At 43.5% G+C, this 20,741-nt stretch overlaps 3 protein-coding genes across 3 annotated transcripts; all 3 read right to left on the reverse strand.

The window, feature by feature from the left end:
- Positions 1 to 11,001: 11,001 nt before the first annotated feature.
- LOC6536528 (aminoacylase-1) lies at positions 11,002 to 12,610 on the reverse strand. The gene is made up of 6 exons (XM_002097068.3): positions 12,455 to 12,610; positions 12,033 to 12,377; positions 11,831 to 11,977; positions 11,494 to 11,777; positions 11,304 to 11,443; positions 11,002 to 11,235 (listed from the first exon to the last, which is right to left on the reverse strand). Exons 1-6 carry the CDS (start codon positions 12,543 to 12,545, stop codon positions 11,025 to 11,027), a joined length of 1,218 nt encoding a protein of 405 aa, XP_002097104.1. The 5' UTR covers positions 12,546 to 12,610; the 3' UTR covers positions 11,002 to 11,024.
- Positions 12,611 to 12,665: 55 nt separating this feature from the next.
- LOC6536529 (aminoacylase-1) lies at positions 12,666 to 14,407 on the reverse strand. Its single transcript, XM_002097069.4, has 6 exons — positions 14,247 to 14,407; positions 13,766 to 14,110; positions 13,565 to 13,711; positions 13,222 to 13,505; positions 13,031 to 13,164; positions 12,666 to 12,971 (listed from the first exon to the last, which is right to left on the reverse strand). Exons 1-6 carry the CDS (start codon positions 14,335 to 14,337, stop codon positions 12,767 to 12,769), a joined length of 1,206 nt encoding a protein of 401 aa, XP_002097105.1. The 5' UTR covers positions 14,338 to 14,407; the 3' UTR covers positions 12,666 to 12,766.
- A 526-nt stretch (positions 14,408 to 14,933) lies between these two features.
- On the reverse strand, positions 14,934 to 18,244 carry LOC6536530 (phytanoyl-CoA dioxygenase domain-containing protein 1). The gene is made up of 3 exons (XM_002097070.4): positions 18,053 to 18,244; positions 15,456 to 16,113; positions 14,934 to 15,243 (listed from the first exon to the last, which is right to left on the reverse strand). Exons 1-3 carry the CDS (start codon positions 18,074 to 18,076, stop codon positions 15,059 to 15,061), a joined length of 867 nt encoding a protein of 288 aa, XP_002097106.1. The 5' UTR covers positions 18,077 to 18,244; the 3' UTR covers positions 14,934 to 15,058.
- Positions 18,245 to 20,741: the final 2,497 nt, after the last annotated feature.

A 20,741-nucleotide genomic window follows, 5' to 3' on the forward strand; every position in this document is an offset into this window, starting at 1 on the left:
CTTATTTCCCAGGGTTCGATCCGGAGTGGCGCCCCCAAGCGGTCGGCGGCCGTACCTCACTGATTACCACTAGAGAAAAATGGGAAAAGGAATGAAAAAAGCAGCATTCACCCACTGCATTTGGTGGTGGCTATGCTGCCTCTCACTCTAACCGGCCTATAGCCGTCCCTTTTCAAATATGGCGACGCCTGCCATTGGCCGTAGCTCCACCAAGGGGGCGTGGCCTTGCGGCCACTTTGCTTTGGGCCAACCAATGAATGGGGGAACCTCAAACTCAAAACTCGGAACTTAAGGCAAGCGAAAAGCACAAGCAACAAGTGCAGATCAATAGTCGCCACAAATCGAATTAAATCAAATCAAAAACACCGACTTTTGAGTCCATTTGAAGCGACTTTGACAGTTGTGGGCCAAGTGAGCCAAGTGAACCAAGTGAGCCAGGTGGGAAAGGGGCATTACCTTACTTCACTTGGCCGAAAGCAGCCCGGAGCTTGGCCAAAATGCAATGCGATATGGCAATTTAGCTGTCAGTTAGCCGCTCTCTGGGCCAATTAACCGGCCTGGTCTCATTGTTATTGCAATTTCGTCGTGGCCCCAAGTAACCAAACTCGAACTGATGATTTTGCGGTTTTCTCCTCGAAATGTCTGTGTGTGCAAACAGCAATTATCTGATAAATGCCCTGGCGCTGAAAAATTGATAAATTGCTCATATAAACGTTGCGCTATGATTATGGCATTTTCATCCAAGTGGCATTTTGTTCATGATCTTTATGTTCTGTACGTTCTGTGGTATCAAGTACACAACTGACAGTTAATTGCTGTCGAAAAAAGAGTTGGCTGAACTTCAAGTGCCGATGAGTAGGAATGAAGAGCTCCGCAGTCGCAAAATGGTCAAATCTATGAAATTACAGACTTTGAGCTAAAGTAATAGAGCTCTAGAGTAATAAATCAAGTGCGTAATGATTATGATGTCCGAGTCGGTTTTACTTCTTACATTCCTGTATAATAGTTTTGTACTCAGAGCACAACTGAATTAATTGCTTATTAATTGGATTTTTGCATTTGCATTCAAATATTTATTGTGATAAATTGCAATGTCAAATTAACTCATTTTCTAGCATGTAAAACTGAGTAATATATGCTTAATTTATTTCCCATTTATCAGACGGTGATACATTTAAGTCACGGTGAAATGAAATGAGACTTCAATTTGCATAAATGAATATTGGCCAGTTTTTGCATAAGCTTTGCCTGTTGTTTTTGGAAATATTTCATATATTTTACACAACTTATTAACTGATTTTTTAAAACTATCTGGCAAATATTATTTAACATTTGATAATGCCATAAAGAATAAACTAATACTTAAGCCCTTCGTTATTGACACCCTTCATAGATCTTTATCGGTATAGCCTCGTTTTCTAATCGTTTGCCAAGCAGTTTATTGTTGGTCCCATGACAAATCGCCCATTGACAACCATAAACTAAACAACCTGCGAAACCCAACTCTCTGGGAGATATATGTCTGGGTTTTAAACATTTTTGGACTGGCAGACGAGAAGTAGTCATCTCATCAGTTGATCAGCAAATCCATCATGTCCAAAGGGCTGTGGATTGTTTTTCTCATCGACTGTTGGCTGTTGGTTGTTGGTTGTTGACTGTAGTTCTTGCCTCTGGCTAATTTGTAGCAGTTGGTTGTTTATGTTTGCCACAAGACCAGGAACCGAGAAGATGATGGCCACCAAACGAGGAGCGATGATGACGAGCACCGATATTGTATGCGGCAATGGAATGGGATCATTGCGGCTTTGTTTATTTATTTAATTCCAGTCAAGCTCAATTAGAAAAACCAAATACACATCGCGGCCGCAGTCGCAGTCGGTTGGTGTGAGTTTTGGTATAAATAACATTTATACATATATTGCACCCGGGTCTCGTGGCGTTGTTTGGCTTTGGCTCCGGCGCTTTCAGCTTTATTGATTTAAAAAAATGAAAAATTTATGTTTAAACAATGCGCTTGCATCCCACTCCCACTGCACAGGGTATGAATCTGAATCTGATTCTGAATCTGAATCCGTATCCGAATCCCCAATCCGTTCGACTTCAGCCATTGGCGCCACCACTTAAAAACAACATGAGCAAGAAGCTTGGCGGACTTTTAAATGTAAATAAATAAACAAACAACGGCCACCGCTAAATCGAACCAAATCGAACGAAATCGAAATACTCGAACCGCAGTTTCCTCCTCTATGGGATGTGGGATATGGAATATGGGATCCAGATATTGAAATACATCGATCCGATCGATTCTGGGGTGCCGAAGTGGGAAGTGTGTGTGTTTTGCATTGTCGGCAAAACGCCTTTTGAAGCCATTGGGTCGGCGGAAATAAGTTCACATAATCAAAAATGCAATTGGCGATGAATGCCAGCAATGCAACAATACAAATAAATTGCAATCATTCATCAAAAACAAAAGACTTGCCGGCAGGGCCAGCTTCAGTTGCAGCTTGCAACTTGCAACTGGAAACTGGCAACTTGCAACGGTGGCAACAGCGGACACTGCTGCAATTGTTGCACCTTATTTGGGCAACTGGATGATGAAGATAGAGCGGGGATATAGTAGCACATAGTAGGGTCTAAGCAGCTACAGTGACTCGAATTATAAAGGTTCAAGTTGTTAATACCATTGAAAAGAAATGAGCTTGAGATACTTTCATATCTTTCCACTCTTCGTAACTCTCATCGATTTTCCAAGTTGCTTTTTCTGGCAATCTTTTGTAAAATTGTTAAGCCTCTTGAGGAAAATATTCTTTAATTAGATTTCCAGCCACAAGGGATCTTATTCAAAAATCATCTTAGACCACAATGCAAATTCGCACTGCAGGAATCTGAATCTTTTGTTGCCACCTTTTGCAATCGGCTAATAACACCCAGGTGAGCTGATCTCGTTTTGGATTGGATTTCGGCAACCACTGTGCGGCGATACAATGTGTGTCTTGTGGCGTTTTCTACGAATTTCAGGAGCCGTTCCTCGCCAGAGATCAGCTCATAAAAGGAGGCACTCAACAATCAAGCATGACGAAATGGCCAAGCGGCTTTTCGCCTTTTCGCTTTTTGCCTTTTGGTTTTCAATTTTTTGCTCCTTGGTTTTAGCCAGAGTTTGCCACAAAGCCGTATGCAAATGCAGAACGCCGGAACGGAGAGTGAAATAATGCGCTAAAGGCCCGCAAGACGTCTGTCATTGTCGATGTCGCAGTTGTCGCAGCGGATTTGCCTTTGTGCCCCTGCCGCAAAGTCAATTGTGAGGATATATATCTTTTGAGGATCGGAGGACCAGTGTATGCTGAGTATCTTACCAACTGAGCATCTGAGTATCTCGAGCAGCGACCTCGGATTAGTTAGCTCCTGCTGGGCAACGCCATAAAAATTTGACTACCGCTTTCACTTTGGCCTGCGACCCTGACAATCTGCCTCTTTGCCACTCCCGCCTTTCTCTAAATATTTTGATAGCCAGTGTTTATCGGAAAGTGTGTGTGTGTGTGTGTGCCTGTGTATGTACATAGCACGAGTGCCAGTGTGTGTGGTCCAAATCCGTGCCACAATCCAAAAGTGAAAGCATTTTCCTGGCCACTTGAGCTGCCTATTAACATTCACCTACCGCAGTTTGTATATAGAACAAAAAATCACAAAAAAAAACTGGGAGAAACACAGCGAAACAGACACAAATTAATACTAATAAAACGGGGGAAAGTGGGGGGCAAACTGTTAGGCGATTTACGACTTCCTCAACATCCTGAAACATCACAAATCACAGTTGCAGATACAAAATCCCGGATTCCAGATCCCAGATCCCCAAGGAAACTCCCTAGACAGATAGACATCTTGAGTAGGGTTCGATGCCTTGAAGGCTTTCAGTCAAATGCGTTTAATTGATCCTGGCCACTGGCCATCTACAAATTAGTTTCAGTTCCAGGCCGAAAGTCGCCAAATAATTTAGCCGCGATTTCAGCTGAACCAACAAACAAACCGAACAAAAAAAAACACACAAAAAATACCTACAAAGAATCAACGAAGAGGATCGCCGGGCGGAGAAACAAAGGCTTCGCCAGTCGAGGGCTGATCAGATTAAGTGCTTATAACATGGACATGACTCCATTGACCAGCCCAGCATCCATTCCATCGCATCCTGGTAGCCACCAGCACCACCACCACGCTCGGCGATAGCAAGACACATATAGATGGCTGCCGATGATGCCCAAAGTTCCCCACTTTTGTCGGCAATTGCTGGATGCACCCTACAAATTGTTAATGATCACTCCTTTAATACAAGATTAATCTAAAAAATAAAGGAAAAATATCTATTCCACGAAATATCTATTTTATTTAATAAAGATCTGTTAGTTTCTTTATAATATTCCTAAAATACTCTATACCATGTAGATGTGTCCCCTACAAATGTAGCTCATTTCAATGGTCTTGCTAGCCTCGACTTCTTTGGAGGCTAAAACACAAAGCCACACACCTGACGGGGACACTTTCAGGAGCAGGAGGAACACAGATCTTGCCAGTTCCATCTCTGTCGCTCCCCCAATTGCGGCTTAAAAAAAACTTCCCTCAATTGGCGGCATTAAACGAGGCCGAAAGCGGAACCAAGAGCCAAGTGCCCCAAACCCGATGCAATAATGCCAACCGATCGAGGGGCTGGAGATGGGACTTTGGAGCTCATGGAGGAATGGATGCTGATGCGATTGTCGTCGCCACATGATGCCTGCCCACTCTGGCACATTTTGGCCATTGTTCTCGCTCTTCTGGCCAAGAAGCGATCCGAACACTGGGAGCCAGCGAAATGTAGCAAATGTTCGTCCCGCTGTTGCTGTCGCCGTTGAAAAAATGTCAATACTCTGATTCCACGAATAAAAAAAAGGCCCAACGAGCAGCTCCCCAATCCTCAATCCGCAATCCCCAATCCGCAGTTCCCAATCCAACCCAATCCAATCCCAGGCTCTTGTCGCTGTTCTCCTGACGGTCAGTCCATCTTGCTGAGCAGCTCAGTTGCATCCACCTTCTCGGGAGCACTGAGAAATAACTACTATAAGGTGTGTTTGCCAAAAATAATTGAATAAGCTAAGGTAATCTTGAAAGTAGTCTTTAAAGAATGACATATTTCATGTTTTTCTATTTCTGAATTATGACTAATGCATGTACATCCCATTTATTTACTAGTTTCTTAATCAAAAGGCAATACCAATTATTTCGAAGAGCTTACAAGCTGCTTTAAATACTTGATTCATAAGTTACCATGCACTTTTCGCACAGTGCACTGATGCCCCGCTCCTGCTCAAATCCATTCTGCGTAATTCAGTTGCAGTTGAGATTGAGCCGAGCGGCAAGTTGCCAAAATGGTGGGCATCAGGACACAAAGGCGGCCGCCCGAAGGCAAAAGCTGCCTAAAGGCTAAGACTGGCGGCACATCAAAAGCCAAAATGGCCCACAGTTCAATAGGCTTTGTGCTGAAGCCGGGACTAAAAATGAGACTCAGACTGAGACTGAGACTGAGACTGAAGCGGAGGATTTTGCGCACTGGGAAGTAAGTTGGCAAGCGGCTATAATGCGCTTGGATATGCAAAATTGCATTCAAATTTGAATTCAATTCAAGAGGCCACTGGCCGAAGAGGGGCCATCCCGGGCCTTTCGGCTTTTGCTGACCGCCTGATTGTGCGACGCTTGCCAATTTGAAGGAAATCAAAAACTGCGCCGCCATCGAGCAAATTACGCAACCTTTTCCTTCGGGTTACATGCTTACAGCAGCTGCACCAGCTGTACTATATCTGCATCTCGTACTGCATCCGAGTACGAATCTGTATCCGAATCCGAAACCGAATCTGAATCTGAATCTGAATCCCAATCGGTAGCCAGTGGGGCATGGCATTTGCATGCCCACATAGTGCAGCACCGCGAAAAATGAGTCGCTTAATAGCCGCCGACAGTTACAAAGTGCCAGGCAATTGTGGCGAATGCCAAGCTCCCTGTTCACTACATCTGGAAAAAAGATAGTTTAAATGAATTAAATTTTGAATTAAAACAATATTTATTCTTACCCAAAGGTATATTTTCTACATTGTAGTAGTAAATTCATACAAAACTGTTATGTATTCATTAGACATGTAAATGATAGATGCTTAGCACCTTAATTGGGTTTTTAGTTAGTAGGTTCTCGTTTTCCACAAAGAAGTCTAGAGAATCAAGCTAATAAAATCAAATTATGTTTAAACTACTATTAAAAAAGACGTATTTGGCATTAAAATGCTTTCCTATTTCCCTATTACCTTGCATGTAATACAAGTTACATATCCCATAGTGTTTTTCTCTGTGCATCTTGCCACTCGCAGTCATCGCATGGGCGTGTTGCTCGGGGGCGTCTTTGCCAGTTGCATTTGGCTTTCAATTTGCCATCGAGCTGGCTACACCTCTGGGCGTTTCTCCGGCGTTCCTGCAGATCTGCGACTCCAAGGGGCAGCTGGCCACCAAAACTTCTGGCGCAATCATAATTGCAACAAGTAGTCGGCGACGAGTGGCGGGCGTGCGATTTGCATTATCTAAATCAAGGCTGCAACTTGAAACGATTTTCGGGGCTACGCGGATGGGCTCGGCCGATCTTGATATGTTAATTCATTCATGCCGCGATTTATGTGGGCCACAGCTACAAAAACTTTGGCAGGAAATAAAAGATCATCGCACAGAAATAAACGGCATCGAAATCACCCAAAGAAAAGAAGCATTCTTAAGCGAATTAAACAACATTGCTTAACTATGGCTTTAACTACTTAAACATTGTACATTAAACAGCAGTACTTTTACCTTTTATTTAATGAAATGCTGTGTAAATGGCGGATTTTCCTGCCTGAACCAACTGTGAATGATGCAGTGAGACAATGGGATCTTGGCCAGCGGCTGCAATTGCAGCATTTTGGTTAGTAATTGCACTTGGCCGGCGGCCAAAGGCGGCGAGGACTTTGAACACCTTGGTAGTGCATTCTTAATGGCCATGTTAACAGGAGGAGTAGGAGGCACTGCATCAGTGGCATCAATGACATCAATGGAAGCGGATGCAAAAACAAGCAATCTGAGGATCTGGGGGGATAAAAGTTTACGGCTGTCAGGCGGATTGAAGGACATGCCAATGGAGGCCCGCTTCAATCAGACGTGTGGTATTATCCGAACGCGGAACCCTTTTGGGTTAGGACGACTAGACGGACGACTGGACGGGACGTGGGCAAACAAACAAATCTTGGCTGTCACGGCCACTCAGATTCAGCGGCATTCAGTTGGTGAGCAGAGAGTGAATGTGGATGTGGTAATGGTAATCCGGGTGCGAATGTGGAAATCTCGCACGTTAGTTGGCCATCGTGGTGTTGCGGATATGAAACATATCTCCGGTTAGCAGGCAGGACATTTCCGTTGGGCCATTCCTATATGTATACCACTCCAGTACACCGCCTCCTCACCACCTCCCCCATTCAGCTGTCATAAATCCCATGTTCGAGAGTTGGGCTTTGCGGCAGGATATTGCCCAAAAGGATACGCGCTGCCCGCTCGACTGTGTAACAACTTGATGGGCATTTGAATGCAGACTCGTGTCATTTAGTTGCCACAAAGAACTGGGCCCTCGTCCTCGAATTATCCGCCAGAACGTTTCAATTGAGCGGCCCAAAGTGAGACACCTGACACTTAAGCGCCAGGATCGGAGGAGGGATGATGATGAGCATCCAGGCATCCAGTCATCCCAGCATCCCAACATCCCAGCATCCCGCCTGGTCGAAGGCGTTCGTCTGACAAATGAGACAAAGTGACACAAGTCAATCAAAGGCCAATTTACTTCCCACCGCACTCGAAAAAATATTACTTTTTTTAATTTATATAAATATATTCCCAGGAAATGGATGCCAGATTGAACTTTCCACGGATTAGATGCACTTTTTTAGAAATTTGTTTTACTATGTATCTTTTATAAAGTTTCACTGAGAAAGTAAGATAGTATTGTACAGAAACTATATAAATGGCCGATAGCAAATCCCTGGATTCTTTTCTCTCACTACACTTGTATTTCTCTCAGTGTCCTAAGCCTCGGGGGCCACAATGCGAATGGTCGGTCCTGTCCGGCCCCTTGGGGCCGAAATGTATTTAAATGAATTCCGTCAGCGTCAGCCGCGGACCGAGTTCAGGCAAAGTGATGGACGCATTTAAACTGTCAATACGCATCCAGCTCAGGTTCTCAGGACGGTCGGGTTCTCCAGGAGGCCAAGACGAGGAAGGCGCGTAAGCTTGAAGTCACTGAAGTGGCGGAGACAATGAATCCTGTCAAATCAAGGCAACACAACGGAGTCAAAGTGGCGTGGCGAAAACGCGCGAACCGGCCACCAGATATCCAGAATCCAGATACCCAGATATCCAGCATCCAGCATCCAGAATCCAAAATCCAGTATCCGACAAAGTTTCTATAAGATGAACCGACCAGCGGCCCTTTTCGTGGGGCGGGGGCCAACCACTCAGGTTGCCAAATCCATTAGAGTTAAATAAATTTGGATTTTGAATTCAATTTGCGAGTTAACTAGGTGGAGATGAGCTTCGGTGTGCTTTGAGAAAGGCGCTGCCCAGCGGGTGGATTGAATAGTTCCAGCAAATCATCTACAAGCTAAGAAGACGAATTCAAAGTAATTACATCTGAGATGCGCCTAAAATATGAATGTAAAGTGTGTCACATTTTTTAGAAACCTTCTTCCTGATATTTACAAGTAAGGAAAAAGGTAAGTAAACATTTTAATAGCTATTTATCGTGTAATTTATGTCTTAGCTCTTCGCTCTTACCTTTCTCTCGAGCAACCCTCGTCAGGTATTTCGTGTTTCATTATTTTGCAGCCCAGTGATTTAAAAGTTCAAAGCGCTCGTCTTTTTCCAAGGGCGTAGTAAGCAATTAGATGCTAAAGGGGATGCTGATTCAACAATCTATTGCTATTGGCATTAAAAGAGGTGTAGACTACTTTTTAAGTTAGCAAAAGGGATCTTTCAATAGGGTCTTTCTCTAGGACTACTTGTTTCAGGTTTAGGGTACTTTGGGCCCCCCATTAAGGACCCCTCCAAGGGGCTCCCCTGACAAGCGTCTCATGAGCGGCGAGGACAGGCGGCTCGCCGGCGACAAGTGATGAGTGAATGCAAAGAATTTGAATATTGTGCCGCGGCGGCAGTTGACATAAATCGTCAATGACAGCAACATCGCCTCTCCGTTTGGCCTTAAACACGCAATCCGGACGGAGGAAGGGCAGGATGCCGGGCCAGCTCGATGGGAGCTGGTCGTGGATGGTCGGGTTGGGACTGGGATTGGGATTGGGATGGGAGTGGCAAGTCCATAGGACACGACAGACAACTGTAATCCGCGCCATTGTATCGAGGATGATTGCTCGCGGGTCCGTTTTGGCCTGTCAGCGCTCCCTTCAAAATCAATTCTAATCGATTTAGGACACTTTGACAGCGCTTATTGGCAGCATGCGCGTGGCCGCGATACCAACAACACCTTGCCAAATTTCCGATTCTGATTCGGATTCGGATTCTGTCCAGGCCAGAATCCGCTGCCAGCGAAATGTCAACAGCATTTTGGCTTAAACGGACACAAAGTAGTGCCTAACAAAATCAGAAGAAAAAAATGCACAGCCAAGTAAAACTGGGGGCCGAAAAAGATGCGAAATGCGAACAAGAACAAGAACAAGGCTGCGGCAGCATTATCATTATCTCAATGGAAGCTGATTGAAAACAGATAATTAAAATCTTCTAATTAGGCGGCATGTTCACGCACACACACACACACACGCACACTCACGCGCACAGATTGCCGTGTGTGTTACCTTAACCACTGTCGACTGTCAGTGGGAACAAGTTCATAAATCTTGGCTCCAACAAATCGTTTTGCAACATGAGAGAACATTACACGTAAGAGCCAGCAGCCCAAGGCGGCCAACAAAAGACCCGCAGCATAAAAGCCGCAAAAAGTTGGCCAACTACAAACTTATGGCTGGGGACACTTATGTACGAGGTGGGCATCCTGAGGACGGCGGACTTTTCCCTGACCGGAGGTGGAGTTCAGCACTGGCGAGCTCGGCTTTGGCTAAACTCAATTCCCATGGTTATGATGAGCTTATTAAGTGTTTCTAGAAAACTCTAAATCAATACAATTAATTGAGTATATAATAGAATATTGGCAGACAGCGCTGTGCTATTTAAACTACTACTTACTACTTAACTACAACTACTCTGAAAACTACTCTATCTATTATAATAAATAAATTAATGATTAGTTTTGGCGCCAAGCCCTTGTGCTTAAAAGATTTTTAAAGGTGTGTTATTTTTTAAGATGTTTCTCCAATATAAAATAATAAACAATAACCGTAAGCTTCATTCTAGGTTTTCCTTTGTGACAAATGTTTTCCTTGTGGAAAATCATTTTTTGAAAATTCCATTCATACCGGAGTTTAACTGACAAAGAATTTTAACAACGAATGGTAACTCGTAAGTAATATTTTAATATATATATCTTCATATATTTATATTTATAAGTTTTAATTTCTATTTAATATATATTTTATTGGAGTGTTGGTCTATCGTTAAGTAATTTAAAATTTTAACAGCCGGTTTTTTAAGTTTACAGGTACTAAATGAATGGTTTCTGTCCTTGCTTTAGCATTAGCCCAGTTTTACTCCGCGTTTGAGTACGCGCTCAACATAGTTGTTACACCCACCCATATTACATTTGACATCTGTTTCTTATACATATTTTTGAATGGAATGGTTTTCGATACTATCGTGTAAAATATTGGCATGTCCGTTAAATTATAAAATGATATCTGTTTTGCTTTAATAATTGCCATTAACATTTAAAGATTTATAGATAAAAAAATGATTCAAATTCTTATTTATTTTGTTATACACAAAGAAAACATATTTATTTTTTGCTTGAAACAGGGCTAATTTAGAAGAAATTAGTTTTCAACGTTGGCCAAGTTTTCAATAATTTTCTTGTATATCTCAACACCTTTTAGGTACCTTTCTGCGTGTAGAAACTCATCGTGGTCGTGCAGAAGAACCGGAGTGTTATTGATAGGAGAAAATCCCAATGCCGGAATGCCTATCTCCCGAATGTAGCGACTATCGGTGCCACCGGGAAAGACCTGCAGCTTGGTCTTCAGGCCTCTGAAAAATACGCATTATATAATAAGCATTATATAATAAAGATTATTCCAAGATTAATCTGAACTCACAGCTCATCAGTGGCACTTTTAAAGGCCACCCAAAAGGGATTCGACTCATCAGTGACAGTGGGCGCAGTGTGTTCGCTTCTTCGGTTTGAAGTGAACTCGAACTCGATGTCGCCACCAGCCTCTTCACACAAGTTCTCCAACTAAAAGGGGAGTATTAGTAATTTAAAGATCTTTCAATTTGGGTACCCACATAAACTTTAAAGTCGGAGACTTTATGATCCAAAGACAGTCGAACTTCAAAAACGACCGTCAGCAAGGGTGGCACCACATTGCTTTGGACTCCGCCATTGACGATGGTCAGGTTAATGGTGGTCACATCGCCAATCTGCAACTCTGGATTATCCTTCAAGCGCTTTTGCTGACTCGCACGGAGCTCCATCATCTTGCTAGTTATATAACTCAGCTTCTCGCCCGCTGTATTCGGCATTAGAAGTAAGCCATGTCCCGCCGATCCACTGATCCTGAAAATAACACCTGAAAACAACCTTAAGTTGGTGTTGAACTGAAAGGGGATTTATTTCACTCACCTTTCAAAGTTCGCTCGGCGTAGAAAACGGGAAACTCGGAAGTCGGAGAAGCGATTCCCTCGTCCAGGGAAAAGCCAATGTTCAGGGCCTTAAACTCCTCCGAACTGACAAAAGGCATCATTCCCTTTCGCCCACCTAACTCTTCATCTAATCGAGAATAATGTTGATATCGAGAAATGTTGATATCTAAAGAGTTACTTACCGGGAACGAATGATATGTGAATGGTACGCTTGAATCTCAATCCTTTGGCTTTCAACGATCTGATGGCCGCCAAATACTGCACACCCACACACTTCATGTCCTGTGATCCTCTGGCAAAAATGCGGCCCTCCTCATCGATGTCTGCCCCAAACGGTGGATGAGTCCAGTTTTCGGGGAACACGGGAACTACATCCATGTGGGAGTTTAGCAAGATACTCGGCCATTCCCTTTCAGTGCCCTCCCAGCTCAAAACGACTACGGGATTTTTCTTATCGAGGGGATAGTAAACCTTAACGGGTAGATCCAAATCCTCAGCCTGGCGCTTTAGGAATTCTACGCAAGGTTCTAGTGTAATAATGTTTTTTGTTAATTTAAAGTCCATTTTTCTTGTACTAATCTCACGATATCTCCTAGATACCCACCATAATCAGGATTCGGATGCACGGTTGGGATGCGCAGGTATTCGCGGAAATATTCAATCTCCTCGTTGGTCTCCCAGTTCTTAGCCGCCATTGTGTTCCTATCTAAAGCTCAGACAAAACTGAATCTAAAGTGACATTGTCTACAAAAGTTGTTATTAAACTTTTATTAGTTTTATCTGCAGATACCAATTTAATCTGAAGACAACCAACATAAACGAAAGCTCTGAAACAGACATTGTTTCAGTGAGTTTATTTATCTTATAACTGTTATCATATACAACAAACAAGAACAGAGCATTCAAAAGGGATTAACTAGGCATTAGCTACGTTGCTAATAATTCTCTGAAATATCTGCACACCGCGCAGATAGATGTCCGCCTGAATGAACTCATCGTGATCGTGGAGGAGCACAGGTGTGTTGTTCATGGGGGAGAAGCCCAAGGCAGGGATGCCAACGGCACGGATGTATCTGCTGTCAGTGCCGCCGGTAAATATTTGTGGCTTGATGGAGATGTGCCTGAAAGATTAAAATTGCTATTATAAAGAGACCCATCTTAATTAGATAAGAACTCTTACATCTCATCGGTGGCTTTCTTGAAAGCAAGCCAGAAAGGATTACTATCGTCGATGGCGGTGGGCGGAACTTTGGGCTGCTTCTGCTCGTAGGTGATCTCGATGCCACCACCCACATCGTCACACCATTTGTGTAGCTTTATATATTCAAAGAAATTAGTTTAAGGAGCATTTAAGATGAGTACAACACCTACATTAGCTTCAAACTCCTCGAAATCCACATCCAGAGCCAAACGGCAATCGAAGCAGACCATCAGCGAAGGAGGCACCACATTGCTCTGAACTCCGCCAGCAATTTTGGTCAAGTTAATGGTCGTGACATCGCCAATGACCAAATCAGGATTATTCTCCAACCTCTGCACCTGACTCCTGCGAAACTCCATCATCTTCCCCACTATGTAGTTCAGCTTCACACCAGCTGTATTGGGCAGCAAAAGCGATCCATGGCCGGCAGTTCCACTGATGTTGAAGTACACACCTGTTTGAAGGGGTCAACTGAAGTGGCCTTTCATCCAATTTACATATAGTCTAACTTACGCCAAACTGCTCGCTCTGCATAGAAAAGAGGAAGATGCTCATCGGGTGAAGCCAATCCCTCGTCCATTGCAAATCCCACATTAAGAGCACGGAAGTCGTCCGTGGGCACAAAAGGTCTCATGCCATAGCGACCGCCCATCTCCTCATCTAAGTGAATGGAATTTTAGATATATGATGGAACAGCTCTTATAACTTACTAACCCGCCACAAATGAGATGTGGATGGTTCGTTTGAATTTCGCTCCACTTCTTTTCAGCGCTCTAATGGCGGCAAGGTGCTGCATTCCCACGGACTTCATATCCTGTGTTCCCCTGGCGAAAATGCGACCCTCCTCATCGATGTCGGCTCCAAATGGTGGGTGGGTCCAATTTTCTGGGAACACGGGCACCACGTCCATATGGGAGTTTAGCAGAATGCTGGGCAACTCGGGATCGAGGCCTTCCCATGTCAAAACCACCACGGGATTCTGTTCATTTGCTGGGTAATACACTTTTATAGGCAGATCCATCAGATTTGCCTGTTGTCTTAGGAATTCGACGCATGGTGCTAGAAAAGTAGGTGTATATATCTTAGTCATTAAATCTGCCACTTGATTTCTCTATAATGTAATACAGTCTTGTCCAACTTCATTTTATTACACTTGTTATTCACGTAAATTGCAGCTCATCACGCAGATACCAACCATAGTCCGGATCGGGATGAACACTTGGGATGCGCAGATACTCGCGAAAGTACTGTATCTCCTCGTCGGATTCCCACTTGCTGGTGGCCATTTCACTCCTATGTACGATCTGTTGCGACTGACAGCTGGCGGCATACTGAGTTGTGTTAGCTAGTGTCCGAGCTCAGTTCCAGTGCCCTACTACTACTACTACTACTACTACTACTAAAAGACTTATCTCTCGACGATCGTAACGCCAACGCGCGACCCGCGAGGTGGCGGACACAGATAATTTTATCAAATTTGAACGAGAATTTCGGATGGTGGAAAACTCGTTTACGTCACAGTAGCGGGGGCCTCACTTGTTTTAATCAACAAGGCAATCAGTGTATCACCATTTTGAAAGATTAGTTCTTTTATAAAATACAAAAAACATTTCCAAGCTTAGCTTTATTATCTAATATTTGACACAACAGACCAGGAGCCTTTTTGTTCGCCTTTATAGTGTATCTACTGTACCATGACCGTGGTCTCGTTCGCCTCTCTGGTATCGTTTAATTTTTATTAGTACAATTGTTATAAGGTCGGTCGTTCGCTCTTTGCTATCAGTTGCTATCAACTGCTTGCTCACTGGCTCGAGCCCAAGCCACTGCTTTGCATACTGCTTGACTACTGCTTACGCCCGCGTGAGCGCAGCTCAAATTCAAATTTTAATACAGTAGGAAGTTTATTCTTTACATTTACAATTACATCATACATCTTGGCGTGTACAACGGAACTAGAGTCTTATATGCGAAAATACCGAATCACTCCACCAGATCTCCACCAGATCCTCAGGCCTTGCGCTCGAAGAGGACAGGGAATGGCTTATCCTTCGGCGCCTGCAGCCAATTGTCCTCCGAATACTTGACGTTGTTCTCAGTCTCGATGACGTGGAAAGTGTAGGCGTGGCGACTCTTTTGCGAGCGATTCGGCTCACTCTTGTGCACCACGTTTCCATGGATTAGAATGCAGGTGCCTGGAAAAAGTTAAGTAAAACATTATAATATGTAATTATAATGATAACTCATTATGGGACAAGGCCAAAATTAGAACTAAATTACACTTGGGCTGATAAAAAGCACCCAACGAAATATTTACTTTTCACTTAAACCCCCATAAAGATCTAATTTAAAGCTCTACTACTGTGCAGTACTTAGATAATTGAGAAATGTTTTTGTAAGAACTTACCCTTGCTGACTTGCATCGGCGTGAAGCTGGACTGCGGATAAATGGGAGCAGCCCGATCGTAAACCATTAGCTCGCTGGCATTCTTGTCGGGATTGCGGAGGTAGCGTCTGTGGACGCCGCTCTTGTGTGATCCCTTGATGAACTGCAGGCAGCCGTTCTGCAGGGTGCAATCCTCGAGGGCCAGCCAAAAGCCCACCGCCGAGTTGGGATCCGTGTGCAGGAACCACGAGTCCTGGTGCGGCGTGACCTCGCCACCCACTCCGGGATTCTTGTAGATGTACATGCTTTGGCAGACGGCCGGCTTGTTGTAGTTCAGCTGCCAGCAGATCTCCCGCACCCGGTTGCTGAAGGTGATTGCATTGAAGGCAGGGTGCTCCACGTGCAGCGCGTGGCCCACTTTGTTGAGGGCGATCATGGGATCCACCAGCAGCTGACCCTCATCTCCCACCGCGCCCTTTTCGAAGAAGTAACGCACTTTGTCGCCCGACTCCATGAAGTACAGCTCCTTGCCCTGTGCATCCTCCTGCTTAATGGTGCTGAAGATCTTCCGGTTGTTCTGCGGAGCATCCAGGCACAGCGCTCTTCCCGCCTGGAACAGGGAGTCCACCTCCTCGGCGGTGAGGAAGTCCTCGATGACAATGTAGCCGTTTTCATTCAGCTGCAAATAGGCAAGCGGGTGAAGGTCTCAGTCAATTGAAGGAATAATCTTTGTAAGCCATATACAAGTACTCGTAGCTTATCGCCTGCGCCGTCTGGTCTGGCGGATCCGGCAATCTCTAACCGGACTCTCCGGGGGCTGGTGGCATTATCGCATTACCAACTGACCGATTGACCGACTGCGTTATGGGCACGCGCTTGCCACTTCGAACTCAGGGGTATTATACCATAATCACAGCAATCTACATTGCAAATATAAGGAATCAGAACCGACCCAGCATAGAAAGCTACTGCTTACAGTTAAGAAAACTGTGGGACTCAACGATTATATTGAACATATAATACTTATTCACTCAAAGAGTGATCTTTTTCATCTTTTTCGCGCAGTGCACTAGTTCACTTTGTTCACCTTCCTGACGTTTGCTAATTAACAAATTACGGTGCTCGTCAAAATGTTAATTCCGCCTGACATAAACCCACGAACCGAAATCCGTGCTCATTCATTGAAATCAGTCAACGTGAAATTGAGAATTCACACATTCTCTGGTTCTAATGCATATTTCAGAAGGGGTATAGTGGATTGGCTATCAAAGTCGCATCTAAATATTGATAAATGTTTGCTTTGTTGAACAATCAATCTCTCTTGGATTTATGCGTAACTTTTCAGGAAGAGCAATACCATTTCGGCTTGGTAAACAATACACTTTTGTTGTGGGTACTCTCCCATTCCTGCTCCCGGTTCTTGAGTGTGGCATGAGTGTGGTTAATTTAAATAAATTTAAATTGCTTGAGCGAGAATTCTGAAAATGAAAAACGAGAGTAAAAATAGTCGCCGTGACTCAAAGGCAGCCCACAAAATCACCTGAAGTGATCGAAGAGCTGAAAGCCGAAAGACGAAAGAGATGGGGTCAGCTGTCGATCTGACGCTAGCGATCAGAACGGCGAGATAAATCATCGGAAAAAGGGGCAGGAAAGTGGGGCCATTTTCCGGATGGTGCTCTATGTACAATGCACTATATACATACATATATACATATTTATTATAAGTGGTTCCATTACAAAGGCGTGTGCATGGAAAATTACACCGGAGGGTCGGCAATCAGCAGTTGCATTCATCACGTATGCTCACTGTTTGTCATATAACATGCTGAGCCAGCTGATTTTGTAATCGCGTTCAATTTGATAATGGCAGGTGCTTGAAGTGAAGCTTGTTTGCATTAATTTGTAATCCACATGTTGAGTAATGGCCAGTTGAACTAGAACTTGGGCGCAGAGTACAGTGAGAGAATCTTAGTGGATTGATAGCATCGAAAAATGCAGTAGAATGCTGCAAACATTATGTACGATAACTTTAAAATTTTATTATGTTCTATATATAAATTAAATATTTAAAAGCCTAAGTAAATCCTCTTAATTGTCATTCAAGAAATTTTTTTTTCACTGTTAGCCTTTAAGTTTGAAACTAACTCATGAATTGTATGCTGAATTAAATATTCAATCGAATCCAAAAGCTGACCAAGTGCAAACCAGTTTGCCAACAAACTATTCTAAACCATAATTAATTAATTATTATGAGCCGCACACGTTGCTTGGAAACTAGTCTGGTACTCAGAGTTGTTAATCTGTGCTTGGTTTAACCAAATGGGTGATGTTTCCAGATTCCGAAAACATTTCCTCAATCTGCGAAAAATTCCTTGTCTTTTCTTTATTCTGCAGAGCAACAAAAGAATGCTCTTCCGACATTGAATTTTCCGAGCCAACGAAATGTTTATGATGCCGATGATTGTAAATAACACGATGACTCTTTGGGAACAAGTCATCCCAGGATGAGGATGACTAACTAAGAGTGCCTCCAATAAATAATACGTTGGGTTCCAAAATAGATTTACGTTAATGGAAAACTCGATCGATCCATCGATTGATTGAATATGAATACCCACCTCGTCCAACAATTTGCTGTGCATTTTGTGTCGATTTCTGTTTGTTTATTTTGATGTGAATTAATTATTACTTTTGTTTTCAATTCAAACAACGCGAACTCCGGAACTCTTGTTATGGTTTTGTACTGAATTTGCTTTTCCGCAGCGATCGAGAACGTTTCGCACCGTTTGGCGTGTCTTTTAAAACTGATCGGTAGAGAAATTTTCGAAAACACTCGAAAACGAAAATATCTGACTAGCAGCTGCTCCCACGCGGCGTTTAACCGTTACATTTCATTCTAAGCAGCGGCGATCACTCTCTACCTCTGTTAGATAGCAGCGAGCGGCGCTGTTAACTTTCAGCGCGTGTTGCCGCTTCTGTTGCTATACTCTTCTTCATTGCACGGGTAACTCGAATTGAGGCATACGTTTAAGAAATATACGTAAATATACTAAAAAGTATTTTGTAGTGGTTTATTAAATGGGAATATGTATTTATGCAACCATGTCACTTTAGATATGATTAACAGAACAAGGGCCTGCGCATTGGTTTTTCTGGTCTTTGTTATATTTTAATTGTTCTTTAGAGCTTTATTAGCATTACCCTATCATAATTTTATAAGTGCAAGGGCATTCTGACTTCGGCGCACAACAAGTTGCTATCATTCATGTTTGATAATTCCCTTGCCCGTTTCTTTATCAGCTGCTACATATGTGTGCCAGACTAACCATTGACTTTGATAAATAAGAATTACTTTTGCTTGTCCACTTTAACTTTGCGCTATTGTTGTGTGTGTGGCGCAATCTCCCAACTGATTCTAGTGCCCATCAAGTACACATTAAACGACTCTTTCTCCCTTTTCCCGTGGAAAACCCATTTCGCTTTTCCTGGCACACGTGTCCTGGTTACGATCATCCGTCGGCGGTCTGGGCCTTCCACATATGTAACTTCATTGTCTGTACGTTTGTGCATATGTTCATCAGGCATCCTCGCGTCAAATGCACAAATTGCTTTTTTACATTTCAGTGTACATGTAACTACACTAAGAAAAAGTTCCTTTTATAAACATTACGTATCTAAGTATTATTCAAGGTAACGTTTCTTGAAGTAGTGTATACCTAGAGTGAAGCATGTAGATCAAATATATTTATGATGAAACTGCAATCCATGGATATCTATGATACTACACTTTTCTCCCAGTGCACTCTTGGGTGTCTGCGTGCCAGTTAATTGCCGCCTGTGCGTGGGGGCCGTTATTCGTTTGTTTCCCCGCCTGACTTTTGTAACTGCGATTGCCTCACCGGCTTTTCACGGCGCTCAAGAAATGTATGCAAAACTATTGTTGCTCCGCGGCTAATTGCAGATGCTTCGGAGCTGAGATGGCTAACAAAGCTGAGAGTACTGGAATATTCATTAGTTAAGCTGGTTAACAAACTTTTGGAAACTGGCAACTTAATTAAGTTTATGTGCTCAGTTGGTGAGGGCACCTTTAATTATCCCTTTAGAGACCAACAGAATTCATTACTAATGTATGGAAAATATATACTTTTCATTGACCTGCAGTATCCACAGATTAAATACAAATTCAGTTCGCTGTCTGCAGTTGGCATATCCCGCACACTGAAAATAATATTTGCAAGCACTTGAGGAATGCAAACATGCTGCCGTGCGAGTGCACCATAGTTGTCTCGAACTATCCGCCCATTTAATATTTGTTATATATTTCCTTGACAACTTAATTTCGGACTTGTCCGCCGCACTTGTGTGCAAATACGCAAATACTCAAATATTTGCACATCTTCAATGCTGACTTGGCCAGCTCGAGCAGTATGAGGCACAAACAAAGGCCGTAAGTGCCACTTTTTGACTGCACCTCGACCCAAGCATTCAACACTCGGCAACTTGGCAACTCGGCCCACACCCACTAACTTGGCTAGCGACTAACTAAATCCGGCGACTAACTACCACTGAAAATGCCATAAAGAGTCGCCAAATGAAAATGGTTAGATGATAAATAAGCAGGCAGGAAATTTATGCCATGTGCCTGTGACTTAGTACTACTACATTTCAGATGCTGCATTCGCATTTCGCATTCGCATTTCGCATCTACTGCGGCTCCACAGAAGATTAATTGCACTGGCTGCGGCCATAAATAAGGCAGGCAAATACAAACAGCATTATTCGAGGCATTGCGAGGCATCGCAGTAAGTGCATGTTGTAAAATTCAAATTAGAAGCCATCGTGCAGATTTGCTGCTGTGTGGCCTTGACTCACCCAAGAAGAAGTGGCGGCAGGTGGAAAAGGGGGTGGGTGGTGCCGCTAAGGGGCAAGGTGTTTGCTCGCAGCTGAACAATCAAGTCATAAACAATGTGCGGCCAAGTAGATCCCCTCCATCAGCCATCAGCCATCGGCCATCTCGCCCATCCACTAGCCCATTACCCATCAGGCATAGACCATCACCCATCACCCACCAGCGATCCAAGGTCATCTGTGGGTTCTTCTTTTTGCGAGACTAATTAAATGAATTCACATCGCAGGCACGCGATTGGCCTGGCTGGGCAAACAAACAACAAACTGATAACAAATTCAACTTTGCTTTATTCACATTGCTTTAATTCGACGGTTTTTTTCTTGTTTGTTTTTTTTAGCTTTTTGGCCATAGAAGGTGAATGTTATTTTCGCTTCTGCTGATGATTAGAATGTGCCTTG

Source organism: Drosophila yakuba, chromosome 3R (genome assembly GCF_016746365.2).
Source record: "Drosophila yakuba strain Tai18E2 chromosome 3R, Prin_Dyak_Tai18E2_2.1, whole genome shotgun sequence".
Taxonomy (NCBI): Eukaryota; Metazoa; Arthropoda; class Insecta; order Diptera; family Drosophilidae; genus Drosophila; species Drosophila yakuba.

Bases quoted from the DNA above. Each gene is read 5' to 3' on its own strand.
- LOC6536530 (XM_002097070.4), bottom strand. From the start codon at position 18,076: ATGCACAGCAAATTGTTGGACGAG. The intron at 16,114-18,052 runs GTGGGTATTCAT...GCCTATTTGCAG, and splicing joins ACAGCAAATTGTTGGACGAG to CTGAATGAAAACGGCTACAT. The intron at 15,244-15,455 runs GTAAGTTCTTAC...AACTTTTTCCAG, and splicing joins GCCGATGCAAGTCAGCAAGG to GCACCTGCATTCTAATCCAT.
- LOC6536529 (XM_002097069.4), bottom strand. From the start codon at position 14,337: ATGGCCACCAGCAAGTGGGAATCCGACGAGGAGATACAGTACTTTCGC. The intron at 14,111-14,246 runs GTTGGTATCTGC...CTACTTTTCTAG, and splicing joins TCATCCCGATCCGGACTATG to CACCATGCGTCGAATTCCTA. The intron at 13,506-13,564 runs GTAAGTTAGACT...CCCTTCAAACAG, and splicing joins TGCAGAGCGAGCAGTTTGGC to GTGTGTACTTCAACATCAGT.
- LOC6536528 (XM_002097068.3), bottom strand. From the start codon at position 12,545: ATGGCGGCTAAGAACTGGGAGACCAACGAGGAGATTGAATATTTCCGC. The intron at 11,978-12,032 runs GTAAGTAACTCT...ATTCTCGATTAG, and splicing joins TCACATATCATTCGTTCCCG to ATGAAGAGTTAGGTGGGCGA. The intron at 11,236-11,303 runs GTGAGTTCAGAT...CGTATTTTTCAG, and splicing joins AAAAGTGCCACTGATGAGCT to AGGCCTGAAGACCAAGCTGC.